At 36.2% G+C, this 22,021-nt stretch overlaps 1 protein-coding gene across 6 annotated transcripts in view; it reads right to left on the bottom strand.

The window, feature by feature from the left end:
- The window catches only part of slc4a4b (solute carrier family 4 member 4b), a 51,384-nt gene that overhangs the window by 27,000 nt on the left and 2,363 nt on the right, over positions 1-22,021 (bottom strand). For all 6 annotated transcript variants that reach the window (XM_073871496.1, XM_073871499.1, XM_073871500.1 and 3 more), the window contains exons 2-5: positions 15,465-15,535; positions 10,118-10,291; positions 4,410-4,545; positions 1,551-1,711 (exon numbers count right to left, since the gene is read on the bottom strand). In XM_073871496.1, coding sequence (XP_073727597.1) covers positions 1,551-1,711; positions 4,410-4,545; positions 10,118-10,291; positions 15,465-15,535 — 542 coding nt within the window. The remainder of the gene's footprint in view (positions 1-1,550; positions 1,712-4,409; positions 4,546-10,117; positions 10,292-15,464; positions 15,536-22,021) is intronic.

The raw sequence follows: 22,021 nt of genomic DNA on the forward strand, positions 1-22,021 counted from the left end.
CAAAGGTGCTTGTCTGAAAGATGATGGATGTATTTCAGATTGCTTAAGGGTGAGTACATCATGGGGTAATTTTGATATTCGGCTGGTGTATCGCTTTAAATAGGTTGCACACCGGGCGAGAAGTGCTGCGTCATGCCATGTATCTAAATTGCGCCACTCACATTGTGTAACGTTAAATAACATCAAATTTGTCACAAATTGTTAACGGTTAACATGGGCAGCTAACGCATATTTTGCTTCTGAAAGTAGACTCTACCTGACTAAGCTCGAGCTATTGATGATACACACATGGTACGATACAGCACTTTGTTTCTTGCTAGCTATGCGAGCTCCTTTAGAAGAAAAGAATGTTCTTATCAGACAAATTATGAAATATTTGTGGCCCGCTTTCCCATAAGAGTGATTTAAAATTAAAATGAGATTATTTTGTCATATTTTATAATAGGGCTGCATAACGATTAATCGCAACTAATCGTTTGCAGATTTTTTTTAAATATACAGTACATGCATGTGTGTGTATTTATATATGCATAATTATTATACACAGTACACACACATATATGATGTAAACAAAAACGTTTATTCTGCAAACGATTAGTTGCAATTAATCGTTTATCGAGTTTATAAGCACACGAGCAGATTTAGATGACCTCAAAGGTAACACACATGGACTAAAAGCCACAAAATTGCGTAACTTCATTAAACAACATTTATTTTTAAGAGCATCATTCTTACAACGATCTGCTGGAACGATTAGTTGCGATTAATCGTTTAAAAGTACACAAGTTTATAAGCACACGAGCAGATTTAGATGACCTCAAAGGTAACACGCATGGACTAAAAGCCACAAAAGTGCGTACATTCATTAAACATCATTTATATTTAAGAGCGTCATTCTTAGCAACGATCTGCTGGAACGATTTGTTGCGATTAATTGTTTATAAGTACACACGTTTATAAGCACACGAGCATATCTAAATTACCTCATGGTAACACACATGTACTAAAAGCCACAAAAGTGCATAAATTCATTAAACAACATTTATATTTAAGAGCGTCATTCTTACAACGATCTGCTGGAACAATTAGTTGCGATTAATCGTTTATAATTACACAAGTTTATAAGCATACAAGCATATCTCGATGACCTCAAAGGTAACACACATTGACCAAAAGTAACAAAAGTGCGTAAATTCATTAAAGAACATTTATTTTTAAGACCGTCATTCTTACCAACGATCTGCTGGAACCATTAGTTGCGATTAATCGTTTATAAGTACACAAGCATATCTATATGACCTCAAAGGTAAAACACATGGACTAAAAGCCACAAAAGTGCGTAAATTCATTAAACAACATTTATTTTTAAGAGCGTCATTCTTACAACGATCTGCTGGAACGATTAGTTGCGATTAATCGTTTATAATTACACAAGTTTATAAGCACACAAGCATATCTAGATGACCTCAAAGGTAACACGCATGGACTAAAAGCCACAAAAGTGCGTAAATTCATTAAACAACATTTATTTTTAAGAGCATCATTCTTACCAACGATCTGCTGGAGGGAGTTGGCCTCCATATCCAGCATGATGGTTCCCTTCTCAATGCAGTTCTTCAGCTGAAAAAGTGAGTGGAGAGAAAGCGTGGCAACGTGAGGTTTACTCCAGCGTTCTCCACCTTTCTCCACCTTCTCCTCAAACTTTATCCATCTGAGATATAAAACATAAAACACAGTAAATGCACTGAAATCACATTTGTTTTACAGCATCCTGTGACACGGGACATGTCCACTGGGAAACTTTGAACATGTGGTATTACCATGTTTTTAAACATGCAATTATGGTTACACATATCATGTATCAACTTATGTAAGGGGTTTATTGAATGTGTGAATGAAAACACAATATTACTACTCTAGTGCACAAATTCATGCTATTTCAATGATGGTTAAATAAAAGTTCCTGAAGCTCAGTTGCTGAAGTGTTGTGTTAGCAGCGCAAAGGCCGTCGGTTCGATTCCCAGAAAACACACATACCGATCAATTGTATACCTTGTATGCACTTTGATTCGCTTTGGATAACAGCATCTTCCAAATGCATAAATGTAAATAAGTAAATTAATTTAATTGATTACAAAACCACAGACAGAGAGACACAAGCTCTGACTTTCTGTCTGCTAAAAGCTTTTAAATGTAAAACAAGAATCAAAATCATTCAGTTAAGCTTCTTAAACCTCTGCTCGTCCTGTTATCAGCTTACCCATGTCCGATCAAATGGCCATCCGTCTTAGTGAAACGACACCTGACCTCCGTACGGACACGCACAGATATTCTTTAGAGCTTTGTAATTTTGTGTGGAAAGGCTGTTGAGTTGAGTTTAGCCAAGCATGGGTTTGATATCCGAGACAAAAGTGATACATACTAACAGACATATACTGCAACCTGCAGCTTTGATATGTCACCTGAGACACAGGTGAACCCGGTTACCCATGAAAACTCTGGGAAGTCTGTTCTGGGTTGTGCACAGACACACATGCGCGCACGCACGCACGTGCACACACCGCATATGAATGGCTCTTCTGTTAACAAGTGCATTCATTTCAACCTAATCCATGTGGTATGGAAATTCGTTCTTGAAATGCAAATACACGTGCAGCATTTAAACTATATAAAACAAGATTCAAAAACTAATCAAATTAATCTTCACTTCTGCTTTTAGAAATTATAATTAATCGTAATAACTGCACTAATCATCATTTATATCATAAATTAATATTTGAGGAGCTCAGATGCAAAAGCCGCCAAACATCAAAAATGAGATTATTGACTGAATGTTCTTAGCACATATTATATTTTTATCAAATACTTTCACTTCAAATTTGCTTAATCCTGGCCTCGGATCATTTAGAAATACTGTTTTTTTTTCAGAATCCATTGAGAGTCTGATAAAAAAAGCTAATTTACAAGAAAACATTTTGCTGCTGACCTCTTCATTTGCTGAGATAACCCACAAGTGATGATAATTATAAGACTATTAAAAAAAGAAAATTCTGTCATCAGTTACCTTCAAGTTGTTTCAAACCTGTATACATTTGTAAAAAAGCAGATCTGGGGCACCACTGACTTCCACAGTAGGAAAAATAATACTAAGGAAGTCAATGGTGCCCCAAATATCGTCATTTGTATATTAGCATAACAAGGAAATGTATACAGGTTTGTAACAACTTGAGAGTAAGTAAATGATGACAGAATGTTCATTTTTCGCAATAAGTGATTTTGAAAGTCAATATCTGATTTGTTTAACTTCCACATTGAACAAGCGTATTTCTGGTCTACAGCTCACTGCAATCCAGTTTGCATTTTGTGTGGTTTGGTTAGGCGCGTTGGCACATTTTGTAACAGGAGACGTTGAGGTGACTGCAAAAGCCACAAAACATGCTTTGCATGCAGTTTGCATTTCGGGTTTGAATTGCTCTGATCAAATAAAAATCTCAATGCAGAATTTACATGTGGGTTTAATTATTTATTAAAACATTTATTAGACCATCACCCAATGTAAGGTTTGTGCCACAGCTGCCCTAAACTAACAGAATTGTTGATTAGCAAAATTATGTTTAATGTTTCTGTAATGTTTAATCCATCGGTTTGTGTACAATCTTTAGTCATAGTAGTACTTCTAATGCTAAAATGCTAATATATGAATTGACTATTTTACAAGAATATCATTGAATCATTTCTGACTTCTAAGAAGTTGAATGTGCCACCTCAAATTTGGGTATAAAACATTAATTAAATTTGACATGATAATTTCTGTTCAAAACAGTCAAACGATTAAAACACAAATAGACAGGTAGTCAAATAATTTTAAGTCGTGCATGTTATAATGTAACCATTATTTGGTTTATCTTGGTATAAGTAAGTGCATATGTGCGTTAGACATGTCGTTTTGTATTTTGCAGGAAAGACCTGTAGTTAACCAGCAACTCAATACATAAAGGAAATAAAATCTATTTGTAGCAAATGAATGCTGCTTTGTCTCTCTTGTCGTCTGCTGACTCATTCTAATAGTTTACTTCATCCGTTCTGTCTATCTTCATCTCAAATCACAGTATTACGTGACGTAAAATAACATTTCCACTAGATGTATACTTCAGATATCTTTTGTTTTTACATTTTATCAGTTATATTTTCTGCTACACTTTCTAGAAGGTTTATTGTGAAAAGTGTGTAAAGAGTCAAGTGGTGTGCTAAATTCACGAGCACCTTTAAATGATGTGCTTTTGTCGTTTAAGAGGCGAGAAAGAGACGTCTTCCTCTTCAAATGTGCACAAGTGCATTTTCCACTTTGGGCACCACTACGTTTGCTGACACATGCGAGCTTGTGTAGCTTTAAAGCATGCACACGTCACCTGGCTGTTTCCGTCCACTCCATCTCTTGACCGTCGACGGCAAGAAGTTCGTCCAGTTCGGTGAAGAGCTGAGGTGGAGGTGGGCCGCTGTCATCTTCCCCCAAAATAAAACGAATCCGCTCGGCTGCAGGAGAGACTGAAGAGAAAACAACCAATTAGGATTGAGAGATGTCACCTGACCATAACCTACTTTTTGAGACAAATCTTTTTTAAGTTTATGTAACAGCTTTCTGTTAAATATGAGGGTTTTGCTGCTAAACGCTAATCAGGAAGTGAGACTTTATTTCCAGAAATAGGATAGCTGTTGTGAAAGGCGAATGAGACAGATCCGATGATGTGCTGCGTTAAAAGAATTTCATGGGGAAGTTTATCTTTTAAAAAGCGGAGACAAAAGAAATTCCCGATGAGTACACAACAACGGTACGCGTATAAGGAAGCTCAAGGGCTTTTAAATGAATAAATAAATAAAGTTCTTGTAACAACATTGTTATTATAAGCAGCACCACACCTTTTTTAAAATGTGTACACTCTTACAATTACAAAGACTCCATTCTCTACATAGGCAGGGTTGACTTTCAGGTGAAGCGAGAATTTAAATGATGCCTTTGGAACAATAAGGAAATATTAGTCTTAACAGAAATTTAAAATAAGAGGATTTTTTTTGTAGAAACGTCTAGGAATGAAAGTCACAAGCATTTCTAATTCAAACAGTGACACGACTTGAAGAAATAACACAACACACTATCTCTGAAGCATCATGCATGGAGGTTTATTACAAGAACAAATGTCAACCATGACATTATTATGAAAATGAAAGTTTTTACCCAAAATTTTAAACCATACTTATATATATATGAGATGTCAACATTTCTTTTAACATTTTTCATAGTGCAAATTTCAAAATTGTCACATCCATAACGTAAGAATAAGAATCAGACACAGTCGATCACTTTAAATTTAAACTTTAGACATTTCTCTTTAACAAAGCATTCACATAACTCGTCTGGGTAATATACTAATGCCGCAATAGCTAGCCTGTATATCAGAAACCGAGCAGATATTAAACCACAACACTGTGTGACACTTGCTTTACATGCAAACAGTCCCTACGCTAAAAGGATTTTGTTTCTCTCTCCTTGTCTGTCAATGTCCCGATCCCGAGGACAATGAGACAAACAGACTCAGTTCCGGCTGCCGTGGAGGTTAACACACCTGATCTACTGATCTACTGGCCATCCTACAATGTGATGCCCAGCCGATCCCTGATCAACGACCATATATAAAGTGTTTTTTTCCCTCCTAGGACTTTTTTTACTCCTAGGCTCGGGAGGTTTTTCTCCTAGGGGGTTTTTCAACTCCGTAAAGTGAGTCAGCCGACATTGGCTGAACTTAGCACCCTCTTCTATATGTTTCATTATTAATACGCTCGCTTATAAAGTTTATTTATAGCCGCTGTATTTTGCCACTTATGTTGTCCGTCGATTATTCTTTGTTTTCCCCTACTTATCAAATGTATGACCCTGAAATTGCCAATTCAATAAATAAATGAATCAATAATTGTAATCAACAGTTTTTCCATAATGAACAAATCTAGACATGTGTTTTTGGTTGCAAAGAATCATGGCTTATCTAAGAGTAGGAACTTTTTAATTTCGACATCAGTTTTATATATAAAACAGTTCAAGGACTCGGAAGCTGGGAGTTCAGAAAGCAAGGCACTGGACATCAACTGCATAGGTCGCTTTGTTTGTACAAAATGTTGGGTTGTTTTAACCCATAATTTGGTCAAATATGGACAAACCCAACAGTTGGGTTAATTTCTATCTAAATGCCTGATTGTTTAACTCATCGGTGAGTAACAACAACCCATAATAGGGTTATAACCCAACAGTTGGGTTTGGCCATATTTGACCCAACTATGGGTTGAAATACCCCAAGGATGTTTTAAAATGTAACTAAGATGCTGGCCTATGCTAGGTTGTTTTAACCCGAAATGTTGGGTTGTTTTAACCCATTGTTGGGTTAAAATATAAATATTTCCTGGGTTAATTTACACCCCGGCATAGGCCAGCATCTTAATTACATTTTAAAACATCCTTGGGGTGTTTCAACCCATAGCTGGGTCAGTTACAAACTTTACAAAGTTGCAAAGTAAAGCAACTTGGTACATTTCCTTTCAAGAACAAACTGAAAATACGACTTTCTTTCTTCAGTTGAACACAAATGTATCATTTTATATTAAATTGCCATCAAGTTACATTTCTTACACGGAGGTTGACACAGCAAAACTTCAAAACATCCATCATTAAAATACTACAAAGTACTCCATTGGGTTAATATACAGTATAAGGGGAACCATACACTGTCAAAAAAATAGTCAAAATATGAATTACCATTTCGAAACATCTTTGCACCTAAAGAGGTCATAGGACCTCAGAGGTACATATTAGTATCGAATGTATGCATATCTGTACCTAAATGGTGCATATTAGGACCTTTTAAAAGGGTTTTTAGTGAAATTAAAATGTAAACAAACAGATCAGAGTGAAACATTTAAACATGGTGGCACTGCAGTCATTAGGATTACTTTAATAATAGATGTATGCGGGTTTTTTTTAGCTCCACAAGTTCAACTTTGAGCCCCATATAAGAAATTAACATGATGGCATTTTTCTATAAAATTAATACTCAGTGTTAAACTAAAGAAATAAAGTCACATACGTCTTTGATAACATTGAGGTGAATAAATCGTATTTTCAATTAACTATTCATTTCACATATTGCATGCATGCTAGGTTGCCCTACACTAGCCAACGCTTGACTAATGCTTTCCTCCTAGTTGCCTAAATTGGCCCTTCAAGAATAAATAAGGCCACAGTGTACTGAACAGGCTGAGAAAAGAACATCCCTACCAGCCATGTTTGGCTCTGGGCCTGTTAACCTGGGCAAGGAGTTAATGCCTTTACCACAAGTAACTAAAATTATCCTTTATACACCAGACCGCAAGTACACACACGGACAAATGGCATTATTACAATCAGCTGACCGCTAATGCTAAACGTGTAATGACTGTGAGATTGTGGACTATATACACACACACAAATCCACTGTACAAACTCGTGCGAGAAATGTTTGCACTTGTCACAATAGTGAGAATTGAAACTAGTGACTAATGTGTGAAGTCTGTGCTTTCTCACAGCTTTTGTTACAACTTCAAACAGAGAAACTGAGAGATGAATACACAAAACAAGTAAGTGAAGAGAAGAGATATAGAGAGAGAGAGAGGATAAACAGATACTTTGTCTTTTTAGCCATGTCTGTGATTAGGAGAGATTAGCACATAAACACAAAGACCTTAAACTAAGGCCACAAGGATTTGTTTTTATCTGTTCTTCAATGCTGATTCATATTTAATCACTCACTTGTTCTTTATAACATCCTGGATTGCTCTGTGAAATATCCGTTTATTGCTTTCTGACGGCTCTTTGAAGAAAGTCTGTTTAATGTTTAGTTAAAAACATTCATGGGTTTCTATATGAAGGAGTAGTTCATAGAAAACTAAACATTTCATCAGGGTTGACTCATGACGTTTCAGCCCTGTACCTGTATCTGTTTTCTGAGAAAAAGGTGTAAATCGATTTGAACACATGTAGGAGTGGGCGATACTGACCGAAATATATCTCTGTGATTTTGAGTTTATTGTCGACGTTCTATAAATATTGCGGCATTTACAAGGAAGTGGAAGCATTTTTTACATGCAACTCAAAGCCTTATGAATAGCTTGTAATAAATAAGATTCAAAGAATGAGGTTATCGTCCCTGTTTAAAAATGTACCAATGGTTGGAAAGCTTACATCTGACCTCAATGTATCATATCAGGATCAAACCATACCGATATAGAGGGTACTGTCTCATCCCGTATCCCGATGGAAAAAATACAGAAGTTACTAAAACTCGATGTTACCAAAACCCCCAGTCCTACACAGCAAAAAATGATTTTTTAAGAAAAAAAACTTATTATTTTTGTCTTGTTTTCGGTAAGGATATCAAAAAATTCTTAAAATTAAGATGCTTTTTCTTGATGAGCAAAACGACCGAAGAAAATAAGTCTAGATTTTAGACCAATAATATCAAATGTAAGTGATTTTGTGCATAAAACAAGCAAAAAATCTGCCAATTGGGTAAGCAAATTTTTCTTGAATTTAGTGTTTAAGAAAAATGTTCAAGGTTTTATGCTTACCCCATTGGCAGATTTTTTTTGCTTGTTTAAAGCACAAATTCACTTAAATTGTATGGGTTTCGTCTAAAAACTACACTTGTTTTCTTAGGTCAATTTGCTCACCAAGAAAATGCATTTTGATTTAAGAATATTTAGATATTTGTACTGCAAAAAAGACAAAAATACTAAGTAAGAAAGTCATTTTTTTGCAGTGTAGTGGATTGCTCATGTGTTTATACTGCAAAAAAATGACTTTCTTACTCAGTATTTTTCTCTTGTTTTCAGTACCAATATTTAAATATTCTTAAATCAAGATGCATTTTCTTGGTGAGCAAAATGACCTAAGAAAATAAGTGTAGTTTTTAGACAAAACCCATAAAATTTAAGTGGATTTGTGCTTAAAACAAGCAAAAAAATCTGCTAATGGGGTAAGCAAAAATTTTCTTGAAATACATTTACTTTTTTCATAAACACTTAATTCAAGAAAATTTTTCTTACTCCATTGATGGATTTTTTTGTTGCTTGTTTTAAGCACTAATTTGCTTGTTTTAAGCAAATATTTAAGATTTTTTAGATATTTTTACTGAAAACAAAATAAAAAAATACTAAGTAAGAAAGTCATTTTTTGCAGTGTTGTACTATTTGTCACTGTATACATATTGGGGTGAAAATGTGTAATTTTTGGAATGTTTTACTTTTCCACATCCAATAAAAAAAAGTCTACAAACATGTCTATGAAACAGAAAAGAAGATGGTACATGAATGTTGAATTTACTGTCATAAGACTTTCTTGTTTGGTAAACTGTTCCTTTAAGATGCTTTGTCACTTATTACTAATGTATATGACTAGTAAACCTATAAACACAATTTAAGTCTTCCTGGAAATGTTTAACTGAGAGAAGTGCACACAGTAATATTTTTATTAAAACACCTTTGCACGGCACGTAAATGCAGCAACATTATGTGAGTGACAACTGCATTTAAATGAGGAAGTGAATCCTTTGAGTCCTATTGTTTTGTGTGTTTATGAAAAATATGTTTGGCACAAATGACAAACACGTCGGCTATGTTTACATGCACAAAATTTTGTCAATCTGGACGAATTTAATCCGATTGCAGGTTACGACAGTTACAGTTTACATGTACCCTAAACATTGCAATCTAGTCCAATGGACATTCAAAACTAACCAATCATTCCAATGACTATTCACAGCTCAAATACTAATAAACAAAATCTATTCATCTTTAACTTGCAAAAATAATAATAAATAAACTCCTGAAACAGTTGTAAAGCACCCCAAATATAAAGTCTCCTATATCATACTGTATATATCTGTGAAATAAGCAAACCTGTGTGCTACAGTAGACTTTTTGAATGCAAAATCATTCAATTGTTAAACTCTAAAGAGATCACATGCAAAACACACGTATAAAGAAAGAGACAGAGTGCATGATGGGTATTTTTTGTCATTTGTGACATATCACTTACTGAGCGGTTTGAGGATGCTGGAGGCAGGTTCATCTGCATTCTCAGCATCCGATTTGTCGCTTGTATTTTCGGTCACACGTTCTCTCCTCTCTTTGTGACTGGACCGTCGTCTGTGTCGTCGTCTGCGACGATAACTCTTAGGCACGTGAACGCCAATGTAGACTGTGTGATGACCTGTGCAAACAAACACACAACAACACACACAAAATGAATAGAAAGCAAACCAATAATCTACACAAATGCACACACATACATACTGTATTTACATTTGTGCAGTAAATGTTTATTACATAAACATAAAGCATCAGATTTATAACCAGATTACAAAAAGTGATGTCATTGTGGGAAATACAGATCTGTTTTGAATGTGCCCTACTGATATGAAAATATTATGAAACACTGATAAAGCCAACGTGACTAATGTGTTAGTAAAATAAGTTAAATATATTTGGAGTTTTATGCCTGGTTGATACAAATATGACACATTGAGAGTCAACAGAGGATGTCTCAATTGTCCAATGATCCCCAACATTGGTTATTGCATTCACATTATTATTGAAGGTGAGATGTCCAGAGGCAAAATCACCGAAATCAATAAAAACAGAATCAAATGTATAAAAAATAATGTAAAAAGTACTGCCCAAGTGTGTGTGTTTTACTGAAAGAACGTTATGACCCTAAGATTACAGATAAATGGCAACAACTTCCTGTACAACTAACTGAACAGGAAATGGAAGCACATCTCCAGGAAGTGGATGCAGTAACAGAGAGCAGTGTGTTTTCCTGACACACGTAGTTTAGTACAACTATTTATCATTCAAGAAACATCTCCATTGCTCTTTATTTCATCTCATGTTTGTCTTTAAACAAATACATCCATCAGGTGTTATCTCAGAAAGTGTGACGTATATGTGGGGGGTGTTTGGAGACCTTCATGTGAAAGTCCAAAGTTCATGTTGTGAAGTGTGTAATATCCAATAGGGATCTGTAATATTCCATCCGGACTGGTTCATGTTCTCAGTTTGTCATTGGCAGGTGTGGCAAGAAGTTAATTTTGGACACTGGGTGCAGCTGTTTAAGGAAAATCCCCCCCACGTGTGTGTGTGTGGGGATTAAGATAGTAAAGATCTTCATGTGTAAAGTTCTGGTTTGTTACATCTGTACCATTTATTACTCTATTTTGTTTTGCCCTAAGACACAAATTACTACCAGAGAGCGTGAGCGAGCGAGAGAGAGAGAGAGAGAGAGAGAGAGAGAGAGAGAGAGAGAGATTTTTAATAAAAAAACTTTATTAACAATTAAATCAATCTCTCTACACATCACTCTGCACATCACTTGTCTTTTATTTAAAACCACAATATCATCTGCAGAACTTATTATTACAACCTTCTAAAACCAAACCACACAATTAACTTGTTATTTGTCAAAGTAGAGACTCAATGGCCAAAGAATAAAACATTCCAGATAAGGAGCAATCTTGTCCGATACCCCTACCGACCTGAAATGTAGCACATAAGCCACCATTTATTTTAAGTGCACTCTCAACATCACAATGGAGCACTTTGATCATATCAACAAACTTTATGCAAAAACCAAAAGCTGTTAAAGTACTCCAAAATGAGAATGCTTGGCATGATTGATGGCCTTTTCCTGATCCAAAGAGCCGCAATCCAATCACACAATTTAGAAACATACAAAACATCTTGAATCAAAGAAATATTGTCGCAAATTGACCATCAGGGATACAGTATGTCTGGTCCGGATGGATACCCTGATTCAATACCTCAACCAATCTGTTGGCCAGTGCCTTGGAAAGTAATTTATAATCAGTACAAAGAAGTGAGATGGGGCGCCAGTTTTTAGTCAGTAAGATGCCTCTTTTTTTGGAATAAGAGTGATAGCTGCTCTCCGGCAACTCAACGGCAATTTGCCCTTTTAAGTACCTCAAGCTGCTATTGAGTACCTCTAGCAGATCCACACCCAAATCCGATCAAAAAGCCTTATAGAGGTCAATCTAGAGTCCATGCTTTGCAGGTCCTTATGAAGCTCGCCCAGGGTAAGAACCCCTTCTAGGTCGTCATTTGCCTCCTTCGATACCTTTGGTAATCTTTTACGAAAGTCACCCCGAAAAAAGTTTACTTCTGTAAACATTTTGGAAAAAAAGCAACTGCTCTTCTACGAATATCAGTAGGATCTAACAATAGAGCTTCATCTTTTGAGGGCAAAGCATGAATAAAACGTTTCTGGCCATTCTTCTTTTCCAAACTACTAGTATTTGGATGGTGCATCTGATCTAAATTTCCCCTGTAGAGTCCCCTGTATTTTAAGCCCCAGAAGATAAGCCAACAGAGCCGTCTTCTTTGAGCAAACTTTCAAAAAAGAGACTCTAAATTGAGCTAGATGCTGAAAAATCTCTTTCTCCAAAAACTCTAATGAGCGAGCAAACTCCTTAGTGACATTAAGAGTGTATTGTTAAGTTGACTTTGCCAACATCCCATAACTGTTGTAATAAAACAAAAGAAGACTTCAATGTTTCATGAAATTCCCAAAAAGATTTAAATGGCTCCTTAAAAAAATATTCCTATCCATATTGATCTAAGTGCATTTAAAATCCCCTCCAAGAAACAAAAACTCATTAGGCCAGCAATTTTGTAAAGTCAAACAACGTGTATCCATAAATAACATTTTTTCCACTGGTGCAGTTGCAACATACACACACATAAAAATAAACATATGACTTTCAAAAATAGCTCTTACTTTTAAAAGCCTACCTTTTACAACTTCATCTACATCATAAGAAATAGGCATACAATTCTTAGTAAAAATGGCAACTCCCCCACACTGCAAAAAATGACTTTCTTACTTAGTATTTTTCTCTTGTTTTCAGTACAAATATCTAAAGATTCTTAAATCAAGATGCATTTTCTTGAAGAGCAAAATGGGTTTTTAGACAAAAAATATACAATTTAAATGAATTTTTACTTAAAGGTGTAGCGGAGGATCTTCTCGAGTTTTAGAAAAGAACCGCCTTCTCCACTTTTTTAAAAAATGCAATTACGCAACACTACTGATTGACAACTAGGAGGACCAATAGTCTTGATGATCCACCCGGAAAAAGAAAATCCTCCGCAATACCTTTAAAACAAGCTAAATTATCTGCCAATGGGGTGAGAATAAAATCTTGAAATAAGTTTACTTTTTCTTAAACACTTAATTCAAAAAAACCTTCTCAACCCATTGCCAGATATTTTTGCTTGTTTTAAGCACAAATTCACTTAAATTGTTTTTTGTCTAAAAACTCAACTTATTTTCTTATGTCATTTTGCTCATCAAGAAAATGCATCTTGATTTAAGAATTTGTACTGAAAACAAGACAAAAATACTAAGAATGTCATTTTTTGCAGTTCACTCACTGTAGTGTTATGACTTAACACAGTTATAACTTAAACCAACATCAATATTGAGTGAAAAAGCGAGAAACAGAGTGAGTGAGAGAGACATACAGAGACATATGGTGAAATAAAGAGTGTGGGAGAGACAGAGTGAGAGAGAGAACAAGAGAGACACATTAAGTCAATAAGTGAAAGACAGACAGAGAAACATGATTAAATAGAGAATGCAAGAGAGAGACAGGGTGAGACAGGGAGCAATAGAGAGAGACACAGTAAGTGAGAGACAGAAAGACAGAGTGAGACACAAGGTGAAATAGAGAGTGCAAAAGACAGACAGACAGACAGAGTGAGAGAGACAGACAGACAGACATACAGACAGAGTAAAAGAGTAAGAGAGACATTCAGAGGGAGAGAGACAGACAGACTGACAGAGTGAATGAGACAAAGAAACTAACAGACGGAGTGAGAGAGAGAGACAGATAGACAGACAGACAGAGTGAAAGAAGTGAGACAAAGTGAAAGAGACAAAACATGGTGAAATAGAGTGCAAAAGACAGACAGACAGAGTGAGAGAAACAGACAGACAGACAGACAGACAGAGTGAAAGAGTAAGAGAGACATTCAGAGGGAAAGAGACAGACAGACTGACAGAGTGAATGAGACAAAGAAACTAACAAGTGAAAGAAGTGAGACAAAGTGAAAGAGACAAACAGACAGACAGAGTGAAAGAGTGAGAGAGACAGAGAAAGTGAAAAGAGAGAGACATTCAGAGTGAGAGACACAGACAGACAGACAGACAGACAGACAGATAGAGATAAAGTGAAAGAGAGTGATACAGAGTGAACAAGACAAACAGACAGACAAGTGAAAGAGTGAGAGAGACAGAGAGAGAGAGTGAGGGAGACAAACAGACAGACAAACAGACAGAGTGAAAGAAAGTGAGACAGTGTGAACGAGACAAACAGACAGACAGAGTGAAAGTGTGAGAAACACATACAGACAGAGTGAAAGAAAGTGAGACAGTGTGAATGAGACATAGAAACAGAGAGAGTGAAAGAGTCAGAGACATTCAGAGTGAGAGAAAGAGAGAGAGAGAGACAGACAGACAGACAGGATGAAAGACAGACAGACAGAGTGAAAGAAAGTAAGACAGAGAGAGTGAGAGAGATGGACAGAGTGAAAGAAACTGAGACACAGAGAATGAGACAAAAAGAAAGACAGAGTGAAAGTGTGAGAGAGACATTCAGAGTGAATGAGACAGACAGACAGACAAAGTGAAAGAGTGAGAGAGACAGACAGACAGACAGACAGACAAACAGACAGAGTGAAAGAGAGTGAGACAGAGAGAGTGAGAGAGATCGACAGAGTGAAAGAAAGTGAGACAGAGTGAATGAGACAAACAGACAGACAGAGTGAAAGAGTGAGAGACATTCAGAGTGAAAGAGACAGACAGACAGACAGACAGACAGAGTGAAAGAGTGAGAGAGACAGACAGACAGAGTGAAAGAGAGAGAGAGACATTCAGAGTGAAAGAGACAGACAGACAGAGTGACAGTGTGAGAGAGACATTCAGAGTGAATGAGACAGACAGACAGACAAACAGACAGAGTGAAAGAGAGTGAGACAAAGAGAGTGAGAGAGACAGATAGAGTGAAAGAGAGTGAGACAGAGTGAACGAGTCAAACAGACAGACAGAGTAAAAGAGTAAGAGAGACATTCAGAGTGAGAGACAGACAGACAGACAGATAGAGGGAAAGAGAGTGAGACAAAGTGAACGAGACCAACAGAGAGACAGAGTGAGAGAGAGAGGCAAGAGTGAGTGAAAGTTGGTGAAAAGGTGAGCGTGAAACTCAATCCACAGTAACTGGGACACCACAGATCACCTATCCCACGTGTGTGTGTGTGTGTGTGTGTGTGTGTGTGTGTGTGTGTGTGTGTGTGCGTGTGTTTCTTACCCTCGACTTCTTCATCACACACGTTTTTGATGTAAGATGCTCCTCTGTCCACCACAGCTTCATCCTCCACTCTGAAGAAAACAAACAGCAGAAAGTATAAACCAGATCTCACCAGACTTTGACAGAAATAGTAAACATGTTTAATCTCGCCTACGTGTACTGCATGATTTGTAGCTGTGTAAACTTCTCAGAATGTTATTTCTTCTCAAACCAGCACCTGCTTTTAACCTTCCAGCTACTGCTTGTTTTCTGTGATTTCGATTCAAGTCATCACATGTCTAGGATTGAACACTAAGCGTTCTTATGCGCTCGAGGAGAAGGTTGTAAAATCTGATTGGTTCTTTCATTTTCACAGATTTGAAACAAACTAAATATAGATCACGTGGTTCAAACTATTTGGTTTAAGATCAATTTGATGAGAAAGTATAGAGGTCACACTAAGACCTCTGACTTTTGATGAGAAAGTGATGATAAGACAGAAATATTTTTGTTGTCGACTACTGAAAATGGCCTGAAGCCGGAATCACGCCGCACAATTTTGCGCTCTACCAGACGAAAGATAGTCATCGTGAATCATTCGATTTCTAGGAATAAAGCTCTTAAACGATGGTCTATCTAGTGAGTGAGATTTAAAGCCGCCAGTTATCAAAGTCTTGTGATCAAAGATAACCTGCAATTATTTTTTTGCAGTGTTAAAAATCTAGCATGATCCTTATTCAGTAGCCAGCCTGATCTCACGAGGATTCAAACTAGGGCTGCAACGGTTAATCATGCCTCTGAAATCGATTCAAAATCAATTTTGAATCGATTCTGTGTTTCATGCACAGCTTGTGCGTGTACTACGGCATTTGGTCAGTAGGAAGTCCTTATCAATCTAAAATCATTACGAGTCGGAGTCGTTTATAACGTGCATTTAAAAAAGCAACAGTCGTTAAACAAAATCATAAAAAATATTATTTATTATCATGAAAATACCTAAAACAATTTGAAGCGATATAAATATTCCTATAGACATTTCCTGGAATAGCGTTTGTAGTGCTACTTCTTCTGTGGCACAAATTGAGTTTCTGCACGAGAGCGCCCCCTGAGATGTACCGGGATTTCACCGTAATTCATTAAAATTCATTCTTTGAGAAAACGCACATTTGCACAATTAATCGTGACAGCCCTAACTCATACATATTTTTAATTAGTAAGAAATAGTACAAAGTGAATCGCGCAAAAACGTACGATTATCATAAAATAACAACGAAATAACGAAACCCCACCCCTACCCCCAACGTCAGAGGGCTCAAGGCAAATCTTACAAAAATGTACGAATATGGTCGTACAAATTAACACAAATTATCCACCTCGTAAAATACGTACGAACTGCCATGAGATAGCGTTGCAGTAGCCAATGAAAATGCAACATGAAATGACGTATTGATCACTTTATAAAGTGCATTTATCATTATGCATTGTCCCAAACCCATGACCGGTGCTATCGCAAAGCTCTACAGTATATAACATGACGTTTTCTTCAGTAAAATACATTTTTAAAGTCTAAAAACAAAGTCATCAGGGTTATACAATCATCCTGACACCATAATAAGAAAACAACCACGTACGCTCACTCACATTCAATGAGTCACTGATAGGGATAAATAGTGTAGTCGAATGTCATGTTGCTCAAGTAAATACATGCAGTAAAGGTGAGTAATCACAAATGCATAGATGCATGAGATCCTCCTGACCGTCTCTTATCACTATTCTCTTCAGAGAAGAGGTGGATGATTCAATCGCAAACAAACAAGAAAGAAAAGCACAGAAGGATATTGACATTCACACTGATAGCGTACAGCAGTGGTTCTCAAACTTTTTGGCGCAGAGGGTGCGTCCCGTTTGCGGACCCCCCCCAAGAAAATTCCTGACATAAAACTTTGAATTCGAATTAAACAAAACATTAAATGATACAGCATTGGTTTTTTAATTGCACGAAATTAATAATAAATTAATATTTTTTTATAAAAATGTCATTAAAATGGGGGTCCCCTGGCACCATATCACCCCCCAGGTTGAGAACCATCCCTTACAAAAATTAACCATGTTTTTTGTAGTAAAAGTGTAAGAACCATGTGTTTTTGGTGTATTGATTACTATTAGCAAAACAATGGTTTTACTACAGTAACCATGGTTTTTTTTTGTTTAATTTTGGTTTTGGTTAGATTTGGGGTTTGGGTTAAGATGTCACTTTAACTTTTGGTTTATACAATTTTTTTCTGGATTTTTAAACAATTGTCACCTGACGTTAGGGTTACAGTTGGGTTTGGGTTAGGATGTCATTATATGTAACAGAAAGTCGTTCTAACCCCAAACCCAAGCGACAATGGTAAGAAAATAGGAAAAACAATTGAGTAACCAATAACTGTGACTATAACACGGAAATTCGTGAGATCAGGCTGATTTAATTTTCGTACAGGATGAAGGTTTTCTTATCAGTGTCACACGGGACCTCCAGAGCTGGTTTTATAAAAGTGATCAATCACATACAAAACAACGTTTTCTGGGGTCAAAGGTTACTTGGAACCTGATGCCTATAGGGACTGGTTTCATTGGGTGCTTGGGAGGAACCATCCCCCTATAGAGGATCATTGAACCTAGTACTTGAGTTAAACTTGTGACTTGACTACCAAGCAAGCAGTTTTGCATTTAAAAAGACAACTACTTGGTGTCCAAACACAGGCCAGACGTCTAGGCTATTAATACAGTATATGGCAAAATTTAGGCTGTCAGTGAAAATGTAATAGATGTCTAACCATAGCCCAAAAGTAAATAATAAACCCATGGCAAAAACGACAAATTCAAGTTTATTTTGGCCAGACGTGGGTTATAGTTAACCTACCTTGTGAAATGATAGCTATTCCATGCTGGGTAACATTAACTTGCTGGTGAAGTACTAGTTTAGGGGAAAATCCTATCTGTGAGGTTTACGATCGGTCAGAACGAAACCCTGGAGCGCAGATTGGCACTCGCACCAAACTTAAAATCCTAAATGCGACTTAAAACGTAGCAACAACATTGTGTAACTAAATTAACCGTGGGATTTCAACAGAGTTAATAAGATCTACTGATCTTTAAATCCCTCTCATATGTTCTAATTCCTTAAATGTTGTGGCTTCTGTGGGAACAGCAATTTGTTTTGGTTTAATGCGGTTTATAGTACTTAACATTTAGATTTTTTTGTACTTCATAATCAACTCTCCGATCCAGGCAAATGCATCACTTCTAAAGTAATGTAATAGTTTATCGCTTAACCAGATATATGAGTGGTAATATAGGACTTTAGTGACTTTATTTACCCTCTAGTATTTAGTATAATAACAGATGTGTTCAGATTAGCACACTACTATACTACTCTTCCTAAATGTGCAAGTTTTTACATTTGCCAGAATATGCAATATACAAATATAAATAATAATAGAAATATATCCCACAATGCAATCCGCTTTATTTCAAAACTGTATCATTGCAAGATTGCATTTAAGATGCAACAAACAAAATCACATCATTAAATTAAATTTGTACAATTTGCATATGCCAAAGCAATTTAACAGTGCATTCAGATTATACATTTTATCAGAATGCATGAACCCTGGGACTCGACCCCATAACATTTGCACTACCAATGCAATGCTTTAGCAACTAAGCTACAGTTAAGGCAGAAGTATGGTCAATTTTTTGCGTGTATGTGATGGGCCAAGTACAGCGGACAACAATTTTAAATTTTCGTCATCAGAAGCAATCAGATTTTTTAAACATTGTATACGTTGCATTATGCACGTACATAAGTATGTATGCCACGAGAGGTACTGCAATTTGTTGCAATGCGCATGTGTATAAGTCAAATGAACTATGCTTTGCCAGGCTATGCATTCGATTTACAGTTATTAAACTAAGCAAATTATTCAGCATTAAACTGAAATAACACATGCACAGCAGCAGCGATTGGCTGTATAACTTTCTAGCAGTTAGTTTTCATAGCCGGTGTGTTTAGCAAGCATTTAGTCCAACATCTGTTAAAGGCACATGGGGTAGCAGATGGTGTAGTAGTCATGCCGAATGGTGTCCATAACTTTAAATCTCAAGCAGCCAGAGCCATTTAATCATTCCAGATGACAGATCTGGAGTAATAAAAGACAGAACGGAAAAGATTCAACTAAGTCAAGTCACAGCCGCAGACTCGCTCTGTGTCTCCAAAACTAATCAATACAATCAATGCTAATACTGAGAGTTTAGTCTGACGAGTGTTTACTGAAACTTTTCAAAACAGATCAGACTAAAAGTTGCTTAAGTTATTGCGAAATGATTTATGATTCATCAGTCCGTGTGCTTATGAAATATAATGTTTGGTTTACATGACCAAAAGATGAGTGATTTGGTTACTTAGCATGTTGGTGTTTGCATAAGACTTTTTAACCCCTTAACTGGCAAAGGTGATCTACACCTTCAAATGAATATAACTATAATATTGGTCTTGTTTTAAAGAAGATACTTTAAAGTGAAGGTGACAATATAAAAAACTGTTATAGCAGTTTACATTTATTGTAATAATTGAAATAATGCAATAAAGTATATATTTTATACATGAAATTATCACAAAAAATTTGGTTTGTGTTATACTTTTAGTGGTTTTACCAACAACAACCACTAAATGTCAAAAATTTGCTGCATACTCTTAATACACAAATTAATACATTACTGTCACTCCATTATTATTGCTAAAAGGTTATGAAATATGAAATATTGAAGTAAACTAGGTGTCCCGCTCACGGGACAGCGCCAGTTAAGGGTTAACTAGATTAATCAGGAAGATTTCTTTGGTCGGCCAGCTTTACCAGAAAGGCCTGGTGAGCTAACTTCAACAATTATTTATTGGTTGTCTGCCACAGACAAATATCTCCACCTGTATAACGGCTTTAAACTGGGAGGGAGGAAATTCCAATACGATGAGTTTAGAAAATACTATGCTACAAAACAAATCATATCAAGTCAGCATGACACTTTTTTTTGCTCAACCCATTTTACTTTTATGTTTTCCAATTAAAAATATAAGATAAAGTATTTATGGGACATGAATTGACTGGATTGTGAAAAATGGGCGATCTATAGTGGAACTAAGCCAAGCCTTTGAGAGGATTGTGTCCTGAAACAATGCCAGCAAAACAAATACACACACACCTCACCTTTTGATTGATTTTCCACTGTAAGAGTGTTAATACAGCAGACACGTCAATAACCCCAAAACCTCATATTGATTCAGATGAAATTAGGGATGTTCATATTGACCGGTTAACCGAAGGTAAGAATGAATGACCGATTAATATTATCAGTTAACGCACAATGCCAAAAACAAGCAAAAATGCCAATGAGTTAAGCAAATTTTTTTGCTTATGTTATGCACAAAATTACTTAAATTTGATATTTTTGGTCTAAAAACTAGACTTATTTTCTTGGGTCATTTTGCTCATCAAGAAAAAGCATCTTAATTTACATTTTCTTTTATATATTTGTACTGAAAACAAGACAAAAATACTAAGATTTTTTTTCTTGAAAATCATTTTTTGCAGTGTAAAGTAATCATTTGTATGAGAAATCATTTGTACTGCATATGTGTCCGTGCACAATATGATGCGGTCCATCTCCGTCTCGCGCGCATCCGGACAGACCTTTGCTAAGCTTTCTGACCATAAACATTTCTCTTTTTGCACAAAAGAGAAAGAAAACGCAAAAGCAAAACTTTATGAAATGTGTCCTGCTTTAGAAATAGTCCCTGTAATAGATAAATAAGAGACAATCCGCCCTTATTGGATATTAATTGTCTGGACTGATCGCGTGTTCTTTGATAATGTCCTCGCGTAAAATTTTTAAAAATGTATGAATCCAGGTTCTGTTGTTGATCTGTTATTGCTGTTTTCACGTTCAAATTAAATAAAATGTTTTTATTGTTTTATCGGGTCACAGTCAACCGCAAACTGTATTTATACTCAATGACAATTGAACTCTTTCCCGCCATTGACAAGTTAACTCCTCAATTAAGAAGAAAAAACGCTTCCCTGCCAATGACGAGTATTTCTGTCAATCTGTAATATGGCTATTATCCAATAGGTGGTGCTCTTCTGCAACTTAAAAACCAAGCATGCTGCACAAGCCCTTAAAAGTGAATCCAAAACGTCTCTATCGCCCCCCAGTGACTGGTCCTAGTATAGGCCATAAACCCCGCCTCCCTCATGTTATTCAATGGGACTTGAGCAAACTAAAAAATGTAATTACACTTCAATTCTCTTTTTTCCGAAGCTGGTTTCTGTCATTTACTGTAGTTTTTATCACGCTGATGTTAATTCAAGTTTTTATTTTTAAAATAAGTTTGTTTTTAGTTAGTTATTTAATGCTATAAAATATGTGATATGCACATTCTGCGAGGGCGGGGCCTTGATTTTGCGGCTTTACTTCCTGCTCACTACTGCGCAGAACTGGTCCCGAAATCGCTACTGCGGAGACTCAAGACCCAAGATGTC

This window comes from Misgurnus anguillicaudatus, chromosome 9, assembly GCF_027580225.2.
Source record: "Misgurnus anguillicaudatus chromosome 9, ASM2758022v2, whole genome shotgun sequence".
Lineage (NCBI taxonomy): Eukaryota > Metazoa > Chordata > Actinopteri > Cypriniformes > Cobitidae > Misgurnus > Misgurnus anguillicaudatus.